Here is a 26,114-nt window from a genome sequence, read left to right as displayed (position 1 = left end):
CGCCTTTGGTGTAGATCAGAACTTCATCGCCTGAATGCTTTAGAAGTTGGACACCCGCTTTCAGGCATTTTATAGGATCAGAACTGTGAATACTTCGTTTGCAAACATGGCAAACACGGGTCTTACAATTCCCGATGAAGGTTACGACTTATCGCAGAAGAAATTGAGTGTCAACCTTAGCAATGTATCTCTGGCCGGTATTCAAAATCCCAGTGCTGACAAGAAACAATCGGCCCTGGTTTCCTTCAAAATGGGCATTTGCAACATCTCACCTTATTCTCGAACAGGGAAACACCTCCAGATCCTGAAGATGGTCCTGTTTCCACTTCTACCCGCTGCGGCCTTGCTGATATTCGTCAGTATCGAACTGGACAGTACCTTGCGTGAACGGCAGAAACTGGATGCGTCCAGGACAGAAATAGCCCTCACAAAAAGCGTTGGGGAATTGATCCACAGCTTACAAGTTGAACGCTCGCAAACCACTCTGTTCATGGTACAATCCCACAACCTGACGCCAACTGAATCCGTAGCTTGGGATGAACGTCTGGAGGAGTGTTTTAACAAAACAGATGAAGCACTAACAAACCTGCCAGAATGGCCTCTAAGCAACACTGTAAGTTCTGATTCTGCTCTCTACGACTCAAAGGGGACGTTCCAGTCGCATTTGAACGAAGAGCGAGTCATCCTCGGTTCCGTTGACGTGGCAGAAGAGATCCTCTTCTACTCCAAAATCAATGAGATTTTGATTGATTGGTTCATATATGCCATCCGAACGAATGTCCACGAAGGTCTATGGAATGAGATCGTGTCCTATCAGTTCTTGGTCCAAGCGAAAGAGAACGTGGGACTCCTTATGGCCTACGGCGAAGAGGCCTTTTTAAATCGCACTCTCCGAACTGAGGACTTTCTCGCCTTCATGCGAAACGACGTCCTCCTAGTGTACAACCTCGCATCATCTTTTAAATTTTCCGGCGACTACGCCAAAGATGTGTACGACAGCCTGATCACGAGTTCTGGCATTGCAACCACTGTACAAAGCATGCGGGATGAAATCGTACATACTCTCAGTGTAAACTCGTCAGGTATAATCACCTTATCATCAGCGCACTGGTTCGGGAACCTCAGTGGATACCTCGATGGCCTCAAGAAGGTTGAGGACGTCGTCATTAACCACATCGATGATATCATCGATAAGAGCATCAGCGCTAATGTCGACGAGGTCGTCATTGACGGTATCCTCTTCGGGATCATCGCTCTCGTGGCACCCATCATTATTTTCTTTGCCATCAGGACGACGTCGAAGATCCAGGCGTATGCCTTCGGACTGACCGTCAAGACCGAGCAGCTGGCCAGTGAAAAGAAGAGAAGTGATTCTCTGCTTTACAGGATGCTGCCTAGAACTGTGGCCCAACAGCTCAAACTCAACCTGACGGTCCCTGCCGAGAATTACGACAGCGTCACGGTGTACTTCAGCGACATCGTGGGTTTCACCAAGCTGTCAGCCATCAGTAGCCCAATGCAGGTAGGTATTTCAATGGAAGAGATGATGTTGTTAGAAATAAGAGGCCTTTGGTGAACCGGAGTGTTGGCTCAGTCAGTAGAGCGTCCGCCTCACAACCGGGAGGTCGTGGGTTCGAACCCCGGCCGCGTCATACCAAAAGACGTTAAGAGATGGGAGTTGTTGCTACCTTGTTTGGCGTTCAACAATAAGGGATAGAGCAACGTCGATCTGGCGCTGCTCAGTGGCTGCCGGGCTCACGATCAATTGGGCAAAAAGAATTTCCGTTTCGGTTTAATAAAATTTGGAGTGGACTATTAGGCTATTATTATTATTATTATTATTATTATTAAAATCAATTAAAATAAAAAGGAAAAAATTGAAATAAAAATTGAATCGAAAAAATGAATTAAATATTTCTATTTTTTGTTTTCAGACATACATTTCAATGTATATGAAAGTAAATTTGGAACAATTTTGCTAGTTCAGTGTACACAATTAAAACGTGTGAAATGATCTTAACATGCTGAATGTTGTGAATTTAAAATTCAGAATTTACTTTGCAAAAGTGAGTGATCGAATTTAATTTGGCATGAGGACGTTATATCATTATTTAATATGCACAATTAAGCAGGAACGGAACATTATTACATGTATTAATATTACCATTTGAGTATGTTATGCCCATCATTATTCTAACCTTGAATTGTATTTCCGCAATAGCAATGTTTTTGACCTTAATTCAATCACTCCTTTGATGAGACGGACATAACCTTTAAAAAAAAGAGTCCGTTATGTAAAGATGAATATCTGATTTTTGAAAGTGAAAAATATAAATCACGCAGTGTTGATAAATCAATTTATTGATCTGTAAACAAAATAACAAAATAAAATAAAAAGACAATGACAACAACAAACAAGGAAAGAAACTATCTGCACAACCTTTCTTGATTAATACTTCAGGTATTAATAATCCGCAGTTGTCACTCTCAATCCAAATGTAAATGACTACCTGGCAATAACTGGGATAAACAATATTATTGTCGTTATTATTATTATTATTATCATATTAATATTCAAAATTGCATTATTGCCGAGTCAATATAGCGCTTATGGTAGGGGTCTTTGAGATGTACATACAGCCCAATAACATATTGCATGCTAACACAAAACGTTTGTTTGAATACAGAATTCAATAGATGGGTCACTTGTAGAGAGAGAGAGAGAGAGAGAGAGAGATAGAGAGAGAGAGAGAGAGAGAGAGAGATAGAGAGAGAGAGAGAAAGAGAGAGAGAGAGGGAGAGGGGAGAAAGAGAAAGAGAGAGAGAGAGAGGGGAGAAAGAGAGAGAGAGAGAGATAGAGAGAGAGAGAGAGAGAAAGAGAGAGAAGAGAGAGATAGAGAGAGAGAGAGAGAGAGAGATAGAGAGAGAGAGAGAGAGAGATAGAGAGAGAGAGGGGGGGGGGAGAAAAGGGAGAATTTACAGAAAGAAAGAAACAATATCAATAGCAAACATTCTGTTCTCAATTATTTGACTAACCGAATTTTCATCAGGGAGAATACTCATGTGTAAACACTCTCCACAGATTGTGAACGTTCCATAATTCAATTCAAATTCATTTAATTTATTTATTCAACGTGATTACGACACTGAAATTTGCTCACTCTAAGAAAACAGAATGTTCTCCAATGGGTAGCGATAACAACCAGCAAAGGGAAAGCATGGAGAAGAGTGGCGATTTCTGTCTCTTTTGCCCTCTTTAATTAATATGTTTCCACTGTTGTGCTGTGAAATTCATATGATTGAACATAAAACTTCCTGTGTTCACTTCAGATAACATAATTAGAAAGGCAGTACTATGATCCATACTTTAATGTTTAAGTAATAACTCAAAATATCCAACTTTCCCTCCATGTTTATTTAACTGAATCAAGGTGTTTCATACATGAGTGTAGTTTAAGTACCCCGGTTAATTTCTTGAAATAACATTACCAAAAAGTACACAAAGTACACAAATTTCATTATTCAGAAAAAAATTTATTCCTGTGTGCCCGGAAATCTGCATTATTATTAATACGAATTGCTCTTTTTTTGTAATATAAAAAGTCTATTACTTTGTGAAGATGCTACACTACTACCCCAGGCGATAAGTCCGTAATTCAAGTAGAATAAACGTGGAATACATGAAGGATAACATAATGTTCGAAACATTTGACAAATACATTTGGATATACTTGTATTTCTTGCCGCATTGAACATAAATGGCAGCAGAGGTTGAATTTGAAAGGATCAGGTCTTGCTAGAAAAGTTTCCTATTTGAATAATGGTTCGAAGCGTAATGTTATCAGGGAGGCTATATATGCACCATCTGTTGATGTATTCTGTTGGCTATCAGTTGGACATGCAACGGAATTTATTCCTATTTTTAAGTTACAACTTTTTTTAAACCCATCTCGTTTGCTGGCTCTGCCCCTTTCTTCCTAGTTAAAATCTGGGTGAGTCGCCTTTTCAACTCGGCCGCTCACGAATGTTGGGTATTATAGTTATGCTATTTTTCTACCTATTCTTTTTTGTTATTTCTACAAGTCGGTTGGTATTTTGATCGAGTGGCTCAAACGAATCTCCTGAGACCACGAAAGTGTTTTTGAAGAAATTCACCGGGATTATAGGCTATAGTGTGATTTGTTTTCAACATTTGTGGGAATAAGGTCTATCTTAACTTTTGTCATGACAAAGGGTGAATATGAAAAATGAGAAAGTACACAGTTGCGTGTTAATGGAAATTAAGTCTAATTTGGAATAACAATTCAAAGGCGTAGCACATAAGGAAGAAAGACCAAACATACCGGAAAAAGTGCATGTGAGGGTATTGCCCGGCTCTGGGGTCAGTGTGTGTTTGTGTGTGTTTTTTAAGGGGGAAAAATGGGGGAGTGGGAGAGGAGGGGGAAAGAGAGATATAGGGAGAGGAAAGAAGAGAATTATTTTTAATTTTAATGCAGGAGTGTTAAAAAAGTGAGGAGGATGGAGGGAGAAAGAGAAGCAAAAGGAAGAGACACAGAAAGATGTGAAGAAGAAGAAAAAATACTGGAGAGAGAGGGTGGGAGGGGGATGAGTTAGCAAGAGCGGGGGGGGGGGGGGGTTAAGGAGAGAGAAAGAGAGAGAGAGCGAGAGAGAGAGAAATACAGAGAGACATAATGGAGAGAGCTTTAGATGCTTTACTTCACTCTGTATAGAGAGAGAGACACACACACACGCACACACACACACAGACAGACAGAGATACTGAGAGACAAGGGAGCGGTGGGAAAGAAAAAAAAATGAAAGATTAAAGCTTGTGTGGGGGAGACAGTCCCCTAGAGAGTCCCCTAGCCTACGCCTTTTAAGGGAATATTACTGCGTGACATATTGTTTACGACCCCTTGACTTTTAGAGATTGTGTAGGAAGAGACAGGAAAAGACCAACTGTAGCTGAATCTATTATTGATTTTGTAACCGAGCAGAACGAAAGACGTCTTACAGCCCGATAAATTACGTTCTAAAAATAGCAATAGTTAGGAAGTGAACGTCATGATGTACCTTTAAATCATCATGACTTTAAACCTGGGACATTTCCGGACTGAGTCAAAATGCTAACAATAATATAACAATTGAATACGAAAAAGTAAAGTAAATTAAATAAATAAGTGGGAAAATGCTAATGTAGAAAATATTCAATTGCGGATCCGAGCTTATTTGCAGGTGAGGGAAAGGCAAATAAGCCTAAAAAATACAATTGTTAAAGAAATATTTGACAAGAAAAACAAACTTCATGGGGGAAAACAAAGGACAAAAAAGTACCAGCGTAAGACGCGTTAAAAAGACACACCCTGTGTCCTCGTGGATCTGCCACTAATAAGAAATATCTTGAAGCAGGATGAAATGTGTAACATTTCTAATTTTCAAAAATACACCATTTTACATATTTTACAAACCTGCAATTAGCAAGTAGACAAATTGATATAACAACGGTAAGGTCATTCTTTCAATTTGCTTAAAGGGAGGCTTTACTACTTCAGCCAGAAGGGATTGGCCACCCAGTGAGCCAGCGAGGTCACTGTGACAGGTGGCTATCTCTTTAACTCAGCTCTCATTTAACATAAGAAAAAGAGGATCATGGGGGACCAACAGGCACCGATTTGGGAAGTTTTCTATATAGAGGGAGCAAGTAGCTACAAGTAGGACAGTGTGCCTTTAAAAGGAGTACAGACTGACGTGACTACGTGTCTTTCCCGTGGCCTGACTCAGGGCCAATCGGGTATCGACTACGGACGACGCGACCACAGCAATCACGTGCGTGCAACATTCGCGAAACCGAAACGTGAGGAGAACTTCGGTCTGTTTCGCGAACGCTAACCATGCAGAGATTAAGTCGCTGACTACCGTTAATCAAGTCCATTCGTTTACATACAGTTGGTCAAAAGAAGACGTAGATGACGTTAACCAGTATTTGCCAAGGTACACAGCCTTTAATAGTACACATTGCATGCCCTCAAGTTTTGTATCTGCGCTGACGAGCGGATGAGCATCAATAAATTGCTTGCACAACCACTCCCCTTTTGTTATTCATAAGATAGAGAATAATAGTACTGTATCGAATTTCCTCCTTTTTCCCCTTTTCCCGATAGTGGAAAATATGAATATTACAAATATAGGGTTGAACTATTATGGTACGCTCCAGGGTATTCGCGATCCGTTCATCTATTGCCCAGCGTCTCATTGGATCACGTAATTATGATGGGGGCCTATTGTTAAGATAATAATTATTTGCAGATAAAAAATCCAGGCCTTTCTAAACAGAAATACATGTTCGTGACGCACTGTATTACTCGTCCACATAACACGGCAAATAGTTTCTGGGAGGGCATTGCAAATAATTCTCTGAAGTTAAGATCACAATGTCACGAATACATAGGCTGCTCCTTTACGATAGTAGAGAATATTTTTGAAGTTCAAGGGGCATTAAAATGAGTGTGAAACTTTATGTCTATAAGTTTCGCAAATAAAAGTATATTTCTTTTTGATAGTTTTTGTCTGATCTAAGACCTATTTTATTTTGTGGTTATTTTTGTCATTTTCCCGAGCTCTGATTAATGCACGCCATAATCAAAAACATATGACGGCGATTGGTATTTTGAAATTTTATTCCAAAGTTTACTCCAAACTGGATGTGAGATTGTTTAAATATTTCTTTGTTATCATTTTTGTCTCGTCTCAGACCGAAATTCGTATTTGTTATTTTGTCACTTTCTCGAGCTAATAAATAACATGTTTTAATGCCTATATTATAATAATAATAGGCAATTTTATGGCGCCGTCTATCTAGACATTCTATTCCGAGGCACATTTATTATTACCCCGGCTTTAGCCTAGCTGACATCGCAGCACTTCAGCATTTTAAGGAATTAATTCCTGCCAGGTACCCATTTACATCACCTGGGTTGATGTGGCAAATGTAGATCAATGTCTTGCAAAAAGACATTAATGCCGCGGCGGGACTCGAACTGCGGACCTTGACAGTCCGGCGACGTATCCACTCGACCACGACATCTAAAATGATTATGGTTTAAAAATAAATTTGACTTCTGGTTATGCGATTGCATTGTCAAAGAAACGTTGTGGAATCGGTCAGAAAAGGTTGATCATCTAACATAAGTGTTGGTGTGTACTGCAAGGTTCTGGAATCATCAAAATGATAAGAAATTTGACTCAATCTTGGTTAGGTTACAAGCACTGTACACAGAAAGATGTATATGGGACTACACGAACATGTGGCATACAAATCCGTCCCGATTCTTTCTTTTATGTTACACGCCATATTTACAATATGAAGACATTTGAAGAGCCATGCTTTTCATGGAACATTTTTCTATCTGACGTTCTTCCACACTTGCATAATACAATGATAAAGTCACAAGTCATTTTTCATCTCTTCCCAGAACTCAACCTTCTCTTTAAAGCTTGCCATTATTTATCATCAGGAGTGCGATTTTTTTCAAAATTACAAAGAGTAGCATTTCTATACATTCTAAGCTTTTGTAAATGTCACGTATGATGAAGTAAAGGGCGCGTTACTTTAAACGCATGGTGTACGTGCTACTATTCTACATCTAGAACACGGTTCATCTCAAAACAGAGGGAAAAAACGTGAGTGTCTAATTGTTCCACAGTTTTGGGGATCTCGAAAGATGTAAAAGTAGGTACCTTCATTTTTTCTATTAGGAAAACAAGGCACTTTCTATCATAATATTCAAACAGCGTGAAACCATGCTCGAGGCGCCTGTAAGGTTAATGTACTATTCATCAGTTTTTGGTTTGGTTTGTTAATACTTCATCGGCGATATGGCCATTGTCTATTCGCGAAGCGTAGTTATAACCTAAGTATTCTAATATTGGGTGTGTTGAGACACAGTACTGTTCATCTGTTATCACGAGTAAAGCATTAGTCAAATTGTTAACGAAAGTATATTGCCGGAATTTTCATGTTTTGGAAGAGGTACTATAGGCAAGCGTGAAAAGAATATTAAACAAAAAGAACGGGGTCGTCCATGTTGTCAGAGATAGAATTAAAGGACTAAGAATAGATTGAAGATATTAAGATAAAGGTAAAATAGAGATTTATGGAGCATTAATGCGATTATTTTTACCTTGTAATAAAATTGAAAGAGAAGAGGGATCTAGGGGAGGCGGTTTTACATTCAGTATATTTTTCTACCTTAACAACAATTTTTTTAATTTATAGCGCAGGCCTTTGCAGAGAAGTTTTCCAATTATGAAACTTTCATTTCCGTGTTGAAATAATATGTCTTGATTTTTAAATAAACGCTTACACCATTTAAGACCACAATGGATATAGACCTACTTTTCTATTTCCGCCCTCACAAAAATGCTGGTATGCAGAGCTACGCATCGAGGAATAAATGACACCACTAGTTTAATTTAAAGGGAATGGGAATCTTTGTCTCAGATTCTGAAACTAAATCCTGGATTTAGCTCATTCTGCAATGATAATTATAAACCTTTAGGTCAGTCAGGAACCCCATGAATTTTACGAGCCGATCGCCTGTGTGATTATCAAGATATTTATGATTGGAAATCGAAATTTAAAAATTCGTTTTCCTAACGGTTTTTATATCACTACAGTCTATTGGGGAAAATGAGTATGGTAAAACCGGTCACCCAAAGATTTTTACTTTTTTGAGGTACTTCATGATTATTTTGAAACGCAATTATTCTAGGGCTTCAATATTACATCATATCACAGACACTGATAACATTAACATTGTTAAACGATGCATTTAAGGTCAAGTAAGTTTCAGTATCTAACGTTGCTTTCTTTCACATGAAGTACATATCTAAAAACATAGCATTTTTCATTATTAGTCTTAAATTTAGACAGTCACTTGGTCCACTAAAAAGAATCAGACAAATTCACATATATAAGGGCAGCTAACATAAAATTGGAATAGGGAACAAAAAAAAGAATTTAAAATAAAATGTTTTATATCGACAGTAAAGCGTTTGAAAAAGTTAATCATAATTCTTAAAGAGACGAGTAGGGAGAATGCTTTAAGCGTTGTTAATCTGGAAGCTTGGCCAGTTTGAGTTTACTGCATGGCGAAAATTGTTTCCTTCAAACGTTTCATTTGGAAATAGAGCCCTACATTTTTCTGTCAACCTCGCATCGAATGCCGGATGCGGGATTGTGTAAAGGGGCATACGTTCAAATAAAGTAAGCCGGGGAAAAACAGATGGAGGCAGATATATAGAAAGACATACAGTGTGAGCTAGCTCGCAGAAAAGTAGATCAATTTTCAATGTCATGTGATGTAGCTTAGTTGGCTTATTTTTCTATTGACCTCAACAAAAACAGACGATTGAAAAAAGAGGAAGTCAAATGAGATAAACAAGAGCTAATGGGGGATATAGAAGTACTGAAGTGAGAGAGAGAGAGAGAGAGAGAGAGAGACAGAGAGGGAGAGAGAGATAGGGGTGGGGAAGTGTGTGTGTGTGTGTCAGAGAGAGAGAGAGAAAAAAAAGCGGGTGATGATGGGGTTGAGAGACAGGGAGAGAGAGAGAGAGAGAGAGAGGAAGATATATATATATATATATATATATATATAGAGAGAGAGAGAGAGAGAGAGAGAGAGAGAGAGAGAGAGTGTGTGTGTGTCTGTGTGTGGAAGAAAGAAAGAAAGAGAGAGAGAGAGAGAGAGAGAGAGAGAGAATAAAGAAGCCGGGGAGGAAATGATTTTACCTTGCTGGATAAATAATATTGCTCATGGCATTTTTATATTAACCTTGTATAGGCCTAGACAAGTACTCGTTAGATTAAAAGGGAATCAAACGTAAATACCACCTGAAAAATTGCCAAGTCAAATGAGATAAACAAAAGCAAATGGGGGATATAGAAGTACTGAAGTGAGAGAGAGAGAGAGAGAGAGAGAGAAAGAGAGGGAGAGAGAGATAGGGGTGGGGAAGTGTGTGTCAGAGAGAGAGAGAGAGAGAGAAAGCGGGTGATGATGGGGTTGAGAGACAGGGAGAGAGAGAGAGAGAGTGTGTGTGTGTGTGTCTGTGTGTGGAATAAAGAAAGAGAGAGGGAGAGAGAGAGAGAGAGAGAGAGAGAATAAAGAAGTCGGGGAGGAAATGATTTTACCTTGCTGGAGAAATAATATTGCTCATGGCAATATATTATATTAACCTTGTATAGAAAAGTACTCGTTAAGAGGGAATCAAACGTAATTACCACCTGAAAAATTGCTAAGAAAAAGATTGAGAAATAAGAGCGAAGGAAAGAGAGAGAGAGAGAGCGAGAGAAATTTAAAATGGGATAAAGGGCTGAAAAGTGAAATGCAATAGGCTTACAAGGGATTGTGTTAAAGCAAGAATCTGCGTAATGAAGTGGATATAGCTCTACTTTTTGTCTGCTTCGCTTAATGTCAACATACCTTCTAAACCGCTGAGAGGCATTAAGCAATTTGCAGTATAGAAATATATTATTATTATCGTTATTATTATTATACCCTAAATTATTATACCTTAAAGTAATTGCGTACATATCTGACAGGGTGAAGGAAAGAAATGAAAAACACATTAGCACAGATCTAAGTTCCATTTTCCATTTGCTGATAACCCCATAAAAAAATCACATGCATTTATAAATTGTATCTTGCAGAGTAAAATGACAAAAGAAAAAAATGTAATCAAATGTAGATGAATATTGCTCTTAGGGGCGTAAGAAAATGTGCGCCAGGGCTTTAGGTATCCATTAATATCTCAACGCGTTAATAACGATGGTGTTTCCTGTGACCAATATACCATATCTTATCGATCTGTAAAGGATATGAAAATCACTTTTCATGTGTTGGCATGTTGTAGAATGCTATATGATATTTTAAATCAGATCATTCTGGCTTTCAAGGGAAAATACCTGTGTCGTCATTTTGGTGATTACCACTGCACACCTGATGACAAGTGATCAAGACATCTATCTGTTAATGGAAGGCTTATGTCACATAGTGTTCATTCAGTGGCGATAAGATGGATGGTCACGCGACAATTTTAACCTGTTTAACCATTTCCAGTAATTAGATTTAACGCATTGACCAGCGGTCAGAAAGATTACCAGGAACCTGACATGTATTTATAAGCAACGCGATTCGGGCGAAATCTGTAGCCTTCGGGTGAAGACGCGAAGTTCTTCCCACTTCCACAAATTAAGGAGCTCCCCGAGATTTACCTTTTGAGTATTAAATCTAATGATTAAAGTCACTTCCATGATGATGAATGTGGACTCCAAATCGAATTTCTTTCAAGGGCAACGGCAAATACAGATTCCTTTTCTCATCCATTTAATCCGCCGCTCACGTAGACGCATATGCTGATGCATGTTAGGAGACATTTCACCAATCGATCGTTCGGTGAAATAATGGATAACATAAGAAATACGCACTTGCATAAGATTTCAACTGACCCAATTTTGGCATGAAGTAATTGATGTAAATCTGTATGTTGTAACTGCATGATGTCTTATAACATAAGTCTCTGTTATGAAATAGAGTACTTTCTACGATGCAAGATCAGAGAACAAAAAATGAATGATTTAAAGGGAGTGTATCCCTTTTGCAACTATAAGCCGTAAAGGGTACATGAGCATTTGCTACATCAATAACCCACTTTTTGTAATGGCCAAAATTAAAGTGATGGAATCTTTGCGCAGCACAAAACATACCATTCGGTACTAGGGTCTCAATATCAGACTATTTAATTAAACGACCGCGATCTAACTGACGTTATCTTTTCCCACAAAAAGACATTTTAAAGCACTTTTGTTCTGAGGAAAGTTCTAAATTAGTATTATCTTCAAATTGCGCTGGGATTTAACTTTTTAATTTTTTGAGCTGCAAATGGACATCGTACCTTTAAAGGTACTATGTCCCATTTGCATGCCCCCCAAAATGGAAAGGTTAAATTCCAATGGCATTTGAAAGACAATACTGATTTAGAACTTCCCTAAAAAAAAATATTAAAAAAAGGGGGGGGGGGGGGGCTTGACAATGTCTTTAAAGCCCAAGTCCACTCCAAAAATAACTTACTTTCAATAGAACCAGAAAAATCAGACAAACCAATCAAAACAAGTTTGAGCAAAATCGGATCACTAATAAGAAAGTTATGAAGTTTTAATGACATGAAAAACTTTGAAAATCACTACACAAATTGGCAACTCACTCATGAGTCTGTGACGTATGGTCCACACTATCCACTAATTATTTTCTTTACATTGATAATATACATTTCCTATGTTCGCCCTAAGAATCTTATTTCTTCACACCAGCATCCAAGTTAGATTGTTAGTAATATTTTTATGTGTGGATGCACAAATAAAAGAGTAACTTATGTCCAGTTAAATCATGAAAAATTAAATTTTGATAAACTATTTATATAAAAAGCAATAATTATGAAATACAATATTCAGAAAATAGTATCAATTCTTCAAAATTCATAAAAGTTTTGGGGAAATGTCATGCACGCAATATGATAATAATCATAAAACATGGGCAAGGGCATGGGGAAATCAAGTTTTGGGGGATAAAAAGGGAAATTAATGGGATTAAACTATATAAAGCAATTGATAAGTTGTGAGGACATGACGTCACAAACTGATAACCATCTTGGCAAATTGTGTTGTGATTCTCATTGTTCCATAGTTTTACATACTTTTTCGAAAAATCATAACTTTCTTAATTGTTATCCGATTTTGCTCAAACTTTTTTTGATTGCTTTGTCTGATTTTTCTGCTTTTATTGTAAGTAAGTTATTTTTAGAGTGGACTTGCCCTTTAAGTGGGAAAATAACGACTATTAGTTGTCGAATCGACTTAGGAGCTATAGAGCCCTTTTAGTAAGTAATAGTCTGATTTTTCATACCATTGTACCGAATGGTCGTACGTTTTATGCTGCACAAAAATTCAATCAGTTTAATCTTGGCCATCACAAGAAGTGGGTTATCGATGTAGACAAAATTAATGCTCATGTACCTTTTACAGCTCATTTTATGTATGTTATTACCAAAGAAGAAGAAAAAAAAGCCAGTCAGTCACTCAATACTGTCTGACAGTGACCCTTGGGAGGAGAGTCAATCAGACTCTCGGCTTACAATACACCTCTCTGTTAATTATCTACTTTTTATTCATTATTGCTAATTTGTATTTTATACATTATACTTTCTGAAAAACAACCGATAGGCTGAGAGAGTGACTGTGTTTAAATACATAAATGAAATGAAATGAAATGAAACGATGCATTTGCCATGAATTAATTGTGAAATGTATGTGCGTGGCTCACTCTGCGTGGTTGTCAGACTGACATTCAAGTGACAAAATAAAAATTTGCCCTTGGAAGAAATTCAATTAGCGGTCAAGATTTCTCGTCATCAATAAAAATGGTTTATGCAAGATTCCTCGTCATCAATAAAAACTGTTAATGCAATATGAAATGAGGATTCTGAAGGCCATCATTGGGACTCATACAATATTTTGTCTCGAGATTTATAATTTCTCGAATGTATTAAAGTAACAGTTTACATTTATATGTTGTACTTCAGAATAATTTGTTATGAATTGTCCATATCGGCCTTTAAACATCTAGTTTCCAATATCATATCACGCCATAACTTGATATCTAATGGCTTTGAATAGAGGGCCGAAGAGTACCGTCATATTTGCTTGTCGTCCAGATTCCTGGTTCTAAACAACAGAACATGACCGTGTGGTTTACCGCGAAATCCTTCAAGCAACGGCCTGGAGCAGGGCAAATTTAGTGTCTGGGGCTGGTGTGATTGGTTGGAACCAGGGGCCGTTTCTCGAAATCGTCCTATTGAAACGTGTGATATAGCATTATAAACACGCGTTTATATGGGATGTCCACGAACTTTGACTTATAACGGTTTCAAGAAACTTGCCCCAGCATCCTTGACAAGTTGGCCATTATGTCGTCACACGTCGGTGCTCTATAGTTTTTCGCTTCTCTCACTACTTTTTAAATCCAATTTCTCATGTAGAAAATCTTTCACTGAATTGTACACAGACTGTACCGTACGTTTCTTATACTAGTGTAACAATTCTTTCTCTTTTGAAATGATTTTTGTTTTGTTTTTCGTTGTTGTCAAGACTGGTACATATTAAAGTATACACAATGTCAAAGAACGCATTAAATGAAAATAAAAAATCAAAAAAAAAATATCCCATTGACACTTCGTAATGAAATATCACATAATTACTGATGATATTTAACAAATCTGAGGTAAGGAAAAAGATAAATACAAATAAGCGAACAGGATAGCCCTATTATTATGATGGAAAATATCATTCAAAAGACAGCATCAAGCCCTTACCAGGGACGCTATCGTTCAAAGTTGTGTCGTATTACTGCTTACTTTACATCCTTGTTAATTTTACTGGGTACTCTTTCAAGGATAAATGATTCCCAGGCCCCATGACAAATAAGTTACCGTCATCAAACAGCAGCCGAAATAATGCAACAACCGTGACATAATTTTGGCCTTCGTGATCGTCATGTATGAATATAATTAATGAGGAATTTATGAGACGCCGTAACGCTCCTGGCACTCCAACATTAAAAATAAACTTGAGTTCTGGTAAAAAAAAAGAAAATTGTTCTCACAGAATCAAACAAAACTTACACCGAATGTTCAAGATTACAAATAAATGTCATGTGCCAAACAATGTTGGTAGAAAATGTATACTGGCCGAGTTATGAGCATAGAAAGACAAGTAAATCAAGGTAAGTAGGCCTGACCCCATTTGTGTAGTCCCATATACATCTTTATGTGTAAAGTGCTTGTTACTTTACCAAGACTCCAGAACCTTGCAGTACACACCAATACTTACATGCTACATGATCAACTTTTTCTGATCCATTCCACACCTTTTTTTTCACAATGCAATCGCATGACCAGAACTCAACTTTATCTTTAAATTACTGCTAACATTCATATACATGTATGTATGTACTTCATAGTAGAGACACGAAATACTTACAGCTATGGAATATATTTGTCTCCCTTTCACTTTCCCTCTCTTCCCTTTCTCTTCTATTCCTATGCTCTTTTTCTATCTTTTGTTCCTCCCTAGTCTAATTTGTATGCATCACTATATATTGTATGTATTCTTATTTTTATTCTCGAAAGGATGACAACTCGTCCCCTTTTTTGTTTATACCATGTCCGATCATACATCTAAAGTTATAAAATTGTAAATGTCAATATGTTGACGTATATGAAATAAATAAACATTAATAAAATACAAAATTATATATCGGTAACCTGCGTAGTGAGTGGCAAATGTTGATTAATATCTTGCTGAAGGATGTTAGTGCCGAGCTCGGATTCGAACCCCAAACCCTGAATTGAGAGTCAAGTGAACGAATCACTATACAACGACACCTTCACTGTACTTCGACACCTCTTCTATACTATGATAGCATTCTTAGCAATAGAATCTATGGTAGAAAATTATCTAAAAACTTTTTCATCGCAAGTCAATGGTGGCAATTCCATTGCGGTGTTGGGCATATGGAAACGTTTGCTTGTATTTGTCTCATAAAAGAATCTGACCACGAACTGACTCCCACACGGTGTTGAGTGCTCAGGGGTCACAGGCCACTTTCTTCATCGGGCAGGTAGTTCCATTATGTGAATGGGTAAATTAACTATTACAAAATGAGGGGACTCATTACGTTGTACAATAGGGACACACATTGTTTTTATTGTGCAGAACATACTCTAACTCTAACAATAAAGTACAAAGAATAATAACAGGTGAATTAAATGCATAAACACCACAACACACCTGGGGAGGAAGCATGCATAAATTTGAATACATATAGTTGATAAACGACTCCGATGAAACTAGAAAACCAAAATGAAATTTGCGTTCTGGCAATTGGACTACAAAGAATGATAGCAGGTGAATGAAATGGTGTAACAGCAACACAAACACCTGGGAAGCTAGGAAGCATCCATAAATTTGAATAATTTAGTTGATAAACCACTCCACATGTGGACGTTTGTCTGAGCAGAAAGCAGTGGATTCTTAACAACACGAACCCATTTAACAGAATGTCGGAACGTAAATTAAATTTGGCGCGGTTGGAAAATGCATTTTTCTACCCTGCGAATCTAATGGTACGATCCAGTAAATTAAAACAGTAAAATGGGTCTTATTTTAAAATTACTCATTAAATAAAACCCAAAACTTCAGTGATATCAGAAAAAATATGTTTTATCGTATTAATAATTAAAAAAAAGATGTATAAACATTGTGAAAGTGTCGCATTTTACGAGAAAAGACACCGATTTAGCAAAGATGACGTCATTAGTGCGCTTGCATCAGGGAATTCAAGGTCAAAAAGTCAATTCAGACCCTGATAATTTATTGGTCGAGCCTTTTTGTTTCCTTTATTCCGACAAAATTATACAATCAATCAAAACAAGTTTGATACCAGAAGAAAGCTAACGATTAGTATTTTCATTAACCGCTTGCCCCAAAGTCTCTTGACCACAGTGAAACGAGTGAGAGCTTGCGAGAGCGGCCAAAGTGTGATTGAAACTCACTATTTGCTCTTCTCCAACGCAAAAAGAGACGACATTGTGCTGGATAAATGTATTTTTTCCGACAAAAGTACAGAAAATTTGCATATGGTATTTTTATATTATACTTTATGAAATGTTACCCGAGTGATTTCCGGGCGCCCCAATGCTGGAAAGAAACGCACATTTTAGAAAACTTTACTTTTTCATGGAAAAATGCTTATTTGTTCTATGCACGCAAGTCAGATTGAGCGGATGATACAACGTTTCCATATGGTGCATTGGTGGGGGGGGGGGGGGGGGGTTTGGGATGCCCCGATTTTCAATGCACCAAAGGACAACAAATCATGAGGAAAAGGGAAGAAAAAAGGGAATTAAAACAAAGAGATAAATTATTCCGAAGTATACTATACAATGCAATTTTTTCACTACTTAATTTGAAAATTCCCCTCGCCCTGTCGATCTACTCCCTCACATAAAATAATTTCACTTTCTCATGAAAAATTGCCCCGGAAAAGGAAAGCTTTCGAAATTTGCCTGATGATACAATGTTACCTATTTTGCTTAAAAGTGAAAGAATGAAAGGGTAGATGTTGATTAAGTTCATTCTTTGCTTTGCCTGTGTGATCAAAAGCGCTCTAAAATGCAAAGTTAAAAAATGGAAAACCGTAGAATTTGTAGCTCTGTCGCTAAGCAACTATACCATTAAAACAATAACACATCAAGGGCGTTGCTGTTATGCGAATGTTTACACAGCAATTATGCAAACAAATTATTTCGAGGGAGGTGGGGGTGTAGGCCGAAAACCACATATTCAACGGATCGATATACCCGAGTTAAATATACTGCGTTCCTGGCACTGTCTCAAACCCTCAACATGTTGGGCTCATTACGCTAGTGAAAAGCCATATATATCATATACATAAACCATCCTCATAGCAAACAATTTATTTAAAAAAAAACAACTAAAAAAACAATATTCTAGCTGTCCGCAGCACATCGTCACGTGGGCCACATGTGGTTGTTAGGCTTTTGTTTAAGACACAGGTGCATACACACAAGAAATAAGGTTGCAATTCTGCTACAATAGCAGCATCCTCTTCAAAATACGCGTATAGGTGAATGCAAATCTGCACCCCAATCGCACCCTTATTTCTTAATGTGTTTAAAATACAAGTAAATCGGGTATAACAGTGAAAACAGGCGCCAATTTTATCAAAGGTATACATTATCATTTTCACATACAAATGAAATTGATCATTTATCCCAGGACGTGTAATAACCACGTTTTAGTCAAATCGCTAGCCATCGCTGGGGTATGCTTAATTGAAAATGTAATGATCTGGAAGGGTGGTTCCTTTACAAAAACAATATTTAGTGTTGCCATAATTATTTAGGGTACGTTACCGTAATCAATTACAGTGTTTGGTGGGTGAACACACACACACACACACACGCACGCACGCACACAAACACCCACACGCGCCCACACAACGTCTTCTATTTATACAGTGCAGTCTTTTCAAACGATACCCAACTTTACCGAGCAACCTTTTGTTATATACACACTTAGATTTATTTTAACAGTACATCATTAGAACAAAATTTCTCTTTTTCACACGAATCACACACACACACACACACACGCACCCACATGCGCCTACACATAAACAACGCCTTATATTTATACAGTGCAGTATTTTCAAACGAAAACCAACTTTCCATAGCAAAATTTTGTTATATACTCAATTAGATTTATTCTAAACATCATAACAATAACTGAATTTGACATACAAATTAAGTGTTTGTGCTATTATATCTAACAGTTTTAAACCAGCAATGTACAAAAAGATATACGGTCTAAAGTAGGATCTATCGATTAGCACAATACTAATGACTGTTTATTCAACTCGTCTTTGCTTTCATTTTGATATCGTCTTTCATCACATTATCCATCGTCATATAAGTATATAAACTATAATTACATTCCAAGGTCACGAACATATCAATATGTATTAAAAAAAATATGAAAGGTCACTTATCTGCTTTTTTTCTTTTGTGTGGGTGTGTGCATTAGTGATGAATCTTAAATAAGTCATTACTTCCTTGCGCAAATGAAGTTCAGACTAGCTTTTTCGACGATTACTTAATAAGCTGAAGGAAAGATGTGAAAAATGTAAAAAAAATTGTATAGGTTATGAATGCAATTGGTGTAGAGGTCAGGAAAGACGAGAGAGGAAAAAGAGAAAGAGAGAAAGAATTTAAGAGCAGAGAGAGAAATATAGAAAAAAGGACATGGATACATGATTTTATAAAGCATGAAGAGAAAGAAAATATATATAGAAATAACAGATAAAAAGATAAGGAGAAAGACAGAAAGAGAGAGAGAGAGAGGGGGGGGGGGGGAGAGAGATAGAGAAAGAAATATATATATATATATATATATATATATATATATATATATATACATATATATATACATATGTATATATATATTTATAGAGAGAGAGAGAGAGGGAGAGATAGAGCGAGAGAGAACAAGACAGAGAGCGCAAATGAACGGGGAAATATATTTTATAATTCGGAAGCGATACTTTTTCCAGCTTAAGACAAAAGAACCAACCTTACGAAAGAAAGAAAGAAAAACAGAGAGGAAAGAAAAAAAAGCAGTCCTAGACCCTTTCGGCTTTCATGCTTGAAGTTTCCTTTAATGTCCCCGGTCATGACGCAAAAAAATAAATAAAAGGAAAACGAAAGAAAGAAAGAGAGAAAAATAAAAAAGATAGAAAAACAAAGAAAGAATAGAGAAGAAAAGCAGAGAAAGAGTAAATATATAGCCTACTCCTTGCCGCAATGTATACGCTTTCTTGCCTGTCACCGTTCATGAAACTTAAAAAAGAAAAAGAAAAGTATAAAAAGGGCCCTACCAGACTTGCAGCCTTTTTACACAGAGCTAAAATTCATCGTTTCTAGAGCTGATTAGTTTAAAGCTGTTCAACTCAACAGTTTTAAACAGCTTTAAAGAAAAATTTCCCTGTGTGAACATCGTTTATACGATGTTCGGATAGATACGAAGTCGAGATTCATACGCCCCTCAAAGCAGGCTACAGATACGAAGTTCGAATCTAGAGGGCTTGACATTTTGTGTGTGAACGGTTATACGTGTTTAAACTGGATGGAGCGTGCGCTTTGTTTGATATGACATGACCTTCAATGCGCAATGGCACTACTGCGCATTTTCAGAGCAGTAGTTAATCGCGAAACGATTAACGACCACACCGAAATTTCTGTGTGTAAATGATGTCGTATGTAAAGCTGATTAGTTTAAAGCGCTTTTACTCGTGTGTGAAAAGGCTGCATGTGGCTCTTGAATATTACCATTCTTGAGAAGAAATCATCGCCCCTGAACGTCATGTTTGTCAAAATATTAGGAAGTCGAGCTGTTTACTGGGGACTTTGTATCGATCTAAAATCCCTATTCTTGGGGATTGAGTGCATTTTCATCAGTCAATGCCTTTTAAGCGTCAGAAAGTGGGTGACACTATATAAAACCGCCTACCATCTGACAAAATTGTGCTTTGAAAAGAAATTGGTTCAACTCCCTGCACGCTATGCAAACAAAAGAATAAAACGAAATAAAAGAGTCTATCAAAAGTCTAAGACATTGCAAAACGGAGGCGTGAAAGTGTTAAATAAATCTTCGGTAATATTCGTGGCTATATCTCAGTTTTCGATTCACGACAATGCATACAAGTATTTGTCATGTATGTGGTACTAATAATATGGCTAGACATAATGTAGTTGCAGGTGCGATAGAGTATAACATATATGACACCCATGCCCTTCACATGATTACATCAAGCAATAATCAAAGTATATTGTATTTCACATGAATCGTGTTCATACGTGCCGAGCCCAAATTATTCGCACACAAGAGAGAGAGAGAGAGAGAGAGAGAGAAAGGAAGAGAGAGAGAGAGAGAGAGAGAAAGAGGGAGAATTAGGTTAATGGAAAAACGTCACCACCGCTCTAATGTGTAGGAGAGTACAATTAATAAAAGAAGATAAAGAATAAGAATGGGAAATAGGAAAGAGAAGGTGAGAGATGGAGAATTTGAAAGAATGCAAGGGAATTAGAGAACAGGATTTTGGATAATTAGTTAGGACAGAAGAGAAGAAAAATAATGTAATAATGGAAGAGAAGAATAGAAAAGGAAAAATAAGAGACGGGAATTACGAAAGAGGTGAAATAAAAGAATGAAAACGGGGGAATGCAAAATAGGACGAGAACTAAAGAGAGAAGAGGGGGAGAAGTAGGATTTAAAAAAAAGGAAAGTAAAGTAATAGCCCGACGGTGATAGAAATAGTATAAATGACGGAATGAAAATACGAAAGGGATTATAATTTATGAATGCATGGATATTTCTTCACAAAAGCCATCAGGCGAGCCTTTCAATTAAGCTTTCTTGTATGATTTGTACCGCCAAGCATAGACTCTGTTCTTGTAATGTTGGATAAGCCGTTCCAAAGCGGGTTATTTTATATGCTTCCTGCATTACGACAGATCACACACCAAATTTAAAATAACAATGATAATAGTAATAATGATTATTATAATAATAATGATTATAATTATAATAATGATAATAATGAAAGTAATACTAGTGTTAATAAAAATAATGATTATAATGATAATGATAATACCACTTATACTACCGCTATTACTACTACTATTACTGATCAGAATAACAATGACAATAACAATACTTCATGTAGATAAAAACATAGGGTCGTTCACTCTCATGAAGAAAAAAAAAAATCATTTTAATATTCAAATGGGACTTAAAAGTTTCAGGTCACCAACTGAAGCCTACTACTACTACTACTACTACTACTACTACTACTACTACTACTACTAGTACTACTACTACTATTAATCCTTGTATCCAATAGGGAGCTAGGACAACAGTATCAAAATGTTATCCACTCCTTCTCCCTTTTTTATGCATTATAGGTCGTGGGATTTCTCAATCTTCTCTACCAGTTCTTCGACTCCTGCATTGAAAAATACGACGTCTACAAAGTCGAGACCATCGGCGACGCTTACATGGTCGTCAGCGGTGTTCCCATACGAAACGGTGATCGACATGCTTTCGAGATCGCCTCGCTGGCTCTCGACATGATCGAAGGGGTACAGACCTTCAGATTACCGCATCTCAAATCTGAGAGAGTACTGATGAGGATCGGTGCTCACACGGGTAAGAACTTCGTGAGGTATCCTAGACCTTTGTGCCTTTAGGGGCTTAGGGTTGCAACCCCCCCCCCCAAAAAAAACGTGTACTTTGATTCTTATGTGCCACATAAATAATCTCCCTTTGCCACATTGTATTCATCATGGGAAAGATATGCCAAAGTCTTTAACATTATTTAGCTGTTTCCATTGCAAGAATAATATATACCGACGTTGGAAGGCTTGTCATGGAGCTAATCAATTTCGCAAAGCCAGTTTGTCGCAGAGAGCAATCAGTACGTTAATTGTTTTGTGGAAGGAAATTACACGTGTTGTATAGGAGCGACGGTACAGAGAGGCTCAGTAAATACTGTTAATCAATTAAATCCCACTAAATTGGATTTTGTTTTAACTATATTGCATGCTTTAATACTGAATCGTGTATCCTCTTGCCTCTATTACTCCTCCCTGTACTACTGATGATATCATCGAAGGCATTCGTATTTAATTATTTTTCTTCATTCAATATTTTTCTATCTTTGATTATTACGTTGATTGATGATTTATTCACATTTTACCATCTGGTCTGAGTATTTTGCATTTCATTTAATGTATCAAAATTTCAATTCAGTTTTGGCTTTAAAGATTAAGATATTGATTCAATTATGTATAATCAAATGAAATAAATCGTGTACGCACATTTAATTTCTTGGAATATAAACTATTAACCCAAACTTTAATAGCCAATGATTCCGTGAGGGTTATTTAATCAAATGAAGTGAATCAAATACAATCAAACAAAATAAAACGATATCGAATCAAATCAATCCAAACATATTGATTGAAATAAAATGACATCAAATCTAGTTAAATCTAGCCAAATAAATTCATCTCATATTAAATCTAATCAAATCAAATCGAATCAAATTAAATCAAATCATATCAAATCGAAATCAACATTTCAACCTCTCTAACAGGTCCGTGTGCTGCCGGTGTTGTGGGATCAAAGATGCCTAGATATTGCCTGTTTGGAGATACGGTCAACACAGCCTCCAGGATGGAGTCTAATAGTTATCGTGAGTAAACTGAAACATACCCATCCGATGGCTTACTTAGCTCCATCGGGTCTCTGCGTCGTGTCGGGTTGTCGGGTTGCACGTAAACGAAAACATACCATATTCCCCTTAGGTCGGATACTATACGTTGCCTAGCTAAACGATTGCCCTATATTCACGAATGGTCGGGTAAACTAATATATTTTTTTCTTCGAGACAATCATTGAGAAAGGGCTAAATTTACTACGTGTTTATTTGTGAAAACAAGCGAACACATTGAGGCAATGACGAAGTGTTGATCGCTGGCCTTGTTATGTGAACAAAATTATCTCGAATCAAAATGTTATCGTTTATTTGCTATAGGTTTTTTCAGAAAGTGTCGAGGAAACCGGACCCGACATTGAGGCGATAAGTGGGGCGTATATCATACGCGTTAGACCAGACCCTTCGCGAATTAAAGCTTAATAATTCACGAAAGGTTGTGTATTAAACCGGGAAGTGATCAGGCTGTTGGATTTCTCTATATCTGTGTTTACAGTTTTAAAGAAACCATTATGATAAGAAAAAAGCTGTTTATCATTGACCTTTTGTATTTGATTTGTTGCTAGCAATGAAAATCCACATCAGTGATGATTTTAAATCAGTCCTGGATACTATCGGAGGCTTTCAGACCGAACCCAGAGGTATCATAGAGGTCAAGGTAAGTACTTCCGGTTCACTTATAATTCTGTTTAATATGAAACTTAATATTAAAGTTAGCAGTATATCCATGACATTGCAACACACTGCACAGTGTTTAGTTAATGGGTTTATGTTTCGCGATTTGTGCATGTGTGGACGTGTGCGTGTGCGTGTAGGTGAGTATTGGGTTTCTGACAGACCGGGGCCCCGTTTTAGACCAAAGAAAGAGTCCTCCGTTCAATCACGCATTTACCTCTTGATTGGTGAGGTCTTGGGACCGAACTTTAACGTAACCATCCCAAAGACTTGACTCAGCAAGCACCATGGATTACAGGAGAGTTTGACCGACCCGGTTCGAGTTGGGCAAAACGTGGCGAATACTGAGCTGAACCAGAATGATACACGCTATGTTGTGACCAAGAAAATACAAGTTGGCAAAATTCTGTACATAGAAGGTTCTGGACGCAAATATAATAGTTGACCGTTTTGCTAAATCAACTCACCAGTTCAAAAATGTTGTAGATGTTCTATTTTTTGTTGTTGTTTATATTTTTCTTCTTATTTTCCCTCTTCATCTACTTCTTCTTCTTGTTTCTTCTTCTTTTCTTCTACTTTGTTCTTCATCTTCTTTTTCTTCTTGTGATTGTTCTTTAAGTGTTTTTTAAACAAATATTTTGACATTGTTCTTCCTGATTGCTTACATATCCTACACAGGGAAAAGGTAACATGTTTACGCATTGGCTTCTGGGTAAGGATTCCCCTCAGCGCGAACGTACGTCCTGTCCTGAGGTCGAAATCGGTGACATTGGTAACGCGGGGTCAAGAAGCGTGTCAAAGGTCAACGGAAGTGACATCATCAACTATGGCTACTATCGTGACGACGAAGAAAGCTGAAATTCATAAATTAGTAGATGCTGACGCAGTACAAAAACTAAATAGGAAGAAGAGTAGAGACTCAAGAATAGGCCTACGTCCTAAAACGTGCCTAAATACACACATGTGTGACTATCTTGCCTAGAATTTGACATAACGGTACATTTTGCAACACAATCCAGGAGAACAGCCTGTGATGGTTTCAAAGAAACACCGTATATACAAGCTGGATTTTCAGGAAATGTTTTGCCTAGTTTGTGTACTATTCTTGCTCGTATTGTAATACAGATAAGAACATTTCCATTTCATTGCCATATATGTTACATCATTTCTTCATGTTTTGGTTTTGTGTGTCTTTGCCTAATGCTATCATAATTTATTAACAATTATGAGCTTTATTCATTTTTTAAAAATTACTTGTATTCCGAGATTGAATGTGAATTGCCCTAAGACATTCAGCTTTGCAGTGATACATCTGTTTTTTGAGATTGCAGGCAGGCTGAAATTGCGTTACTCTCCAATTTGAAACAATTTTTGTTGAAGTTTTCGAGTCGTCCTATGTGAACTTAAATTTATCAACAATCAACTTTCGTCTGCATATTTATCGTTTGTAATTTTGTGTTATCAATTTTTTCAACGCTCTACATATTTGTTTGTATTTTGGGATTGAACCCAACTTATGTCTGCATCGTGTTTAGACTTGGAACTGATCATTTGAATCTGGGAAAATACTTCAAACACAGCGAATGACGCACAGTGAATATAGTACTTTTATTCATTTCAATTGTTTTCAATTCAATTTTTTATCAATTTTTTTTATTTTACAAATCAATTATAATCATTTACAACAATTGAGGAATACAAATTGCAAACAGAAGGGTCCACTAAAAAAGTCCACTAAAAAAGCAATGATTGTTTAATTGTGGTTATCATTTATCAAATGCGTGATATCATGTACAATAGGCATGGGGAAAATATTCCAAAGTCAACCGCTGTTAATATGTATTTTAAAAAAATAATGTGAAAATATTCATTTCATATTTCTGCCATTTGAAAGGTTTATTTACATGACTAATTCTTCAGGGATTTTGAAGATAATTGACCCACAGCGTTATGTAAATAAAACTTATATCGACATTTGGTTCGCTTTTCAAATTTCCCCCATGCTTTGCGTACACAATGCCTCGCATTAAACCTTGAGGGCTCAATAGCGCTATTCGTTGTTTTTCAAACAATGGCCTGTATAATCGGTTTTCCGAAGCTGTGTCTGGTTTAATATCCGGCTATCCGATCATGGATTCATCGTTTATCAAGCTGGAGCAGTGCCATGCTTTTAGAAGAGTTTAGCTAACCCGGTTCAAGTGGTATTGGGCACAATATGCTTTACTTGGGGAAAATACAATACAAAGGAATAGACGTCACATTGTGACCTGCTGAAACCAAGTTGGCTAAACTATGCGTACATAATATTATTTCAAAAGAAATTCGATGGTTAGATGGATAACGGGCCATTGTGTTTAAATGAATTATCGTGTTTTCCATTTTGTTGAGTATACAGCTTGAAATTAAAGAAATCGTACTCTGCATGTATTTATTTCTCGTTTAATTATAAATAAATAATTATATATTATATTA

General features: G+C 37.0%; 1 protein-coding gene across 1 annotated transcript; it reads left to right on the top strand.

The window, feature by feature from the left end:
- The first annotated feature begins 106 nt into the window (after positions 1 to 106).
- Positions 107 to 26,114, top strand: LOC100893798. The gene is made up of 5 exons (XM_003726388.3): positions 107 to 1,522; positions 21,655 to 21,898; positions 22,848 to 22,946; positions 23,534 to 23,625; positions 24,321 to 26,114. The coding sequence occupies exons 1-5, from the start codon at positions 107 to 109 to the stop codon at positions 24,498 to 24,500; spliced, it is 2,031 nt and encodes a 676-aa protein (XP_003726436.2). The 3' UTR covers positions 24,501 to 26,114.

This window comes from Strongylocentrotus purpuratus, unplaced genomic scaffold (assembly GCF_000002235.5).
Source record: "Strongylocentrotus purpuratus isolate Spur 01 unplaced genomic scaffold, Spur_5.0 spur5_contig_816, whole genome shotgun sequence".
NCBI lineage: Eukaryota > Metazoa > Echinodermata > Echinoidea > Camarodonta > Strongylocentrotidae > Strongylocentrotus > Strongylocentrotus purpuratus.
This window is presented reverse-complemented; position numbering and strand designations above follow the sequence as displayed.

Bases quoted from the DNA above. Each gene is read 5' to 3' on its own strand.
- LOC100893798 (XM_003726388.3), top strand. From the start codon at position 107: ATGGCAAACACGGGTCTTACAATTCCCGATGAAGGTTACGACTTATCG. The intron at 1,523-21,654 runs GTAGGTATTTCA...TATGCATTATAG, and splicing joins CCATCAGTAGCCCAATGCAG to GTCGTGGGATTTCTCAATCT. The intron at 22,947-23,533 runs GTGAGTAAACTG...ATTTGTTGCTAG, and splicing joins GATGGAGTCTAATAGTTATC to CAATGAAAATCCACATCAGT.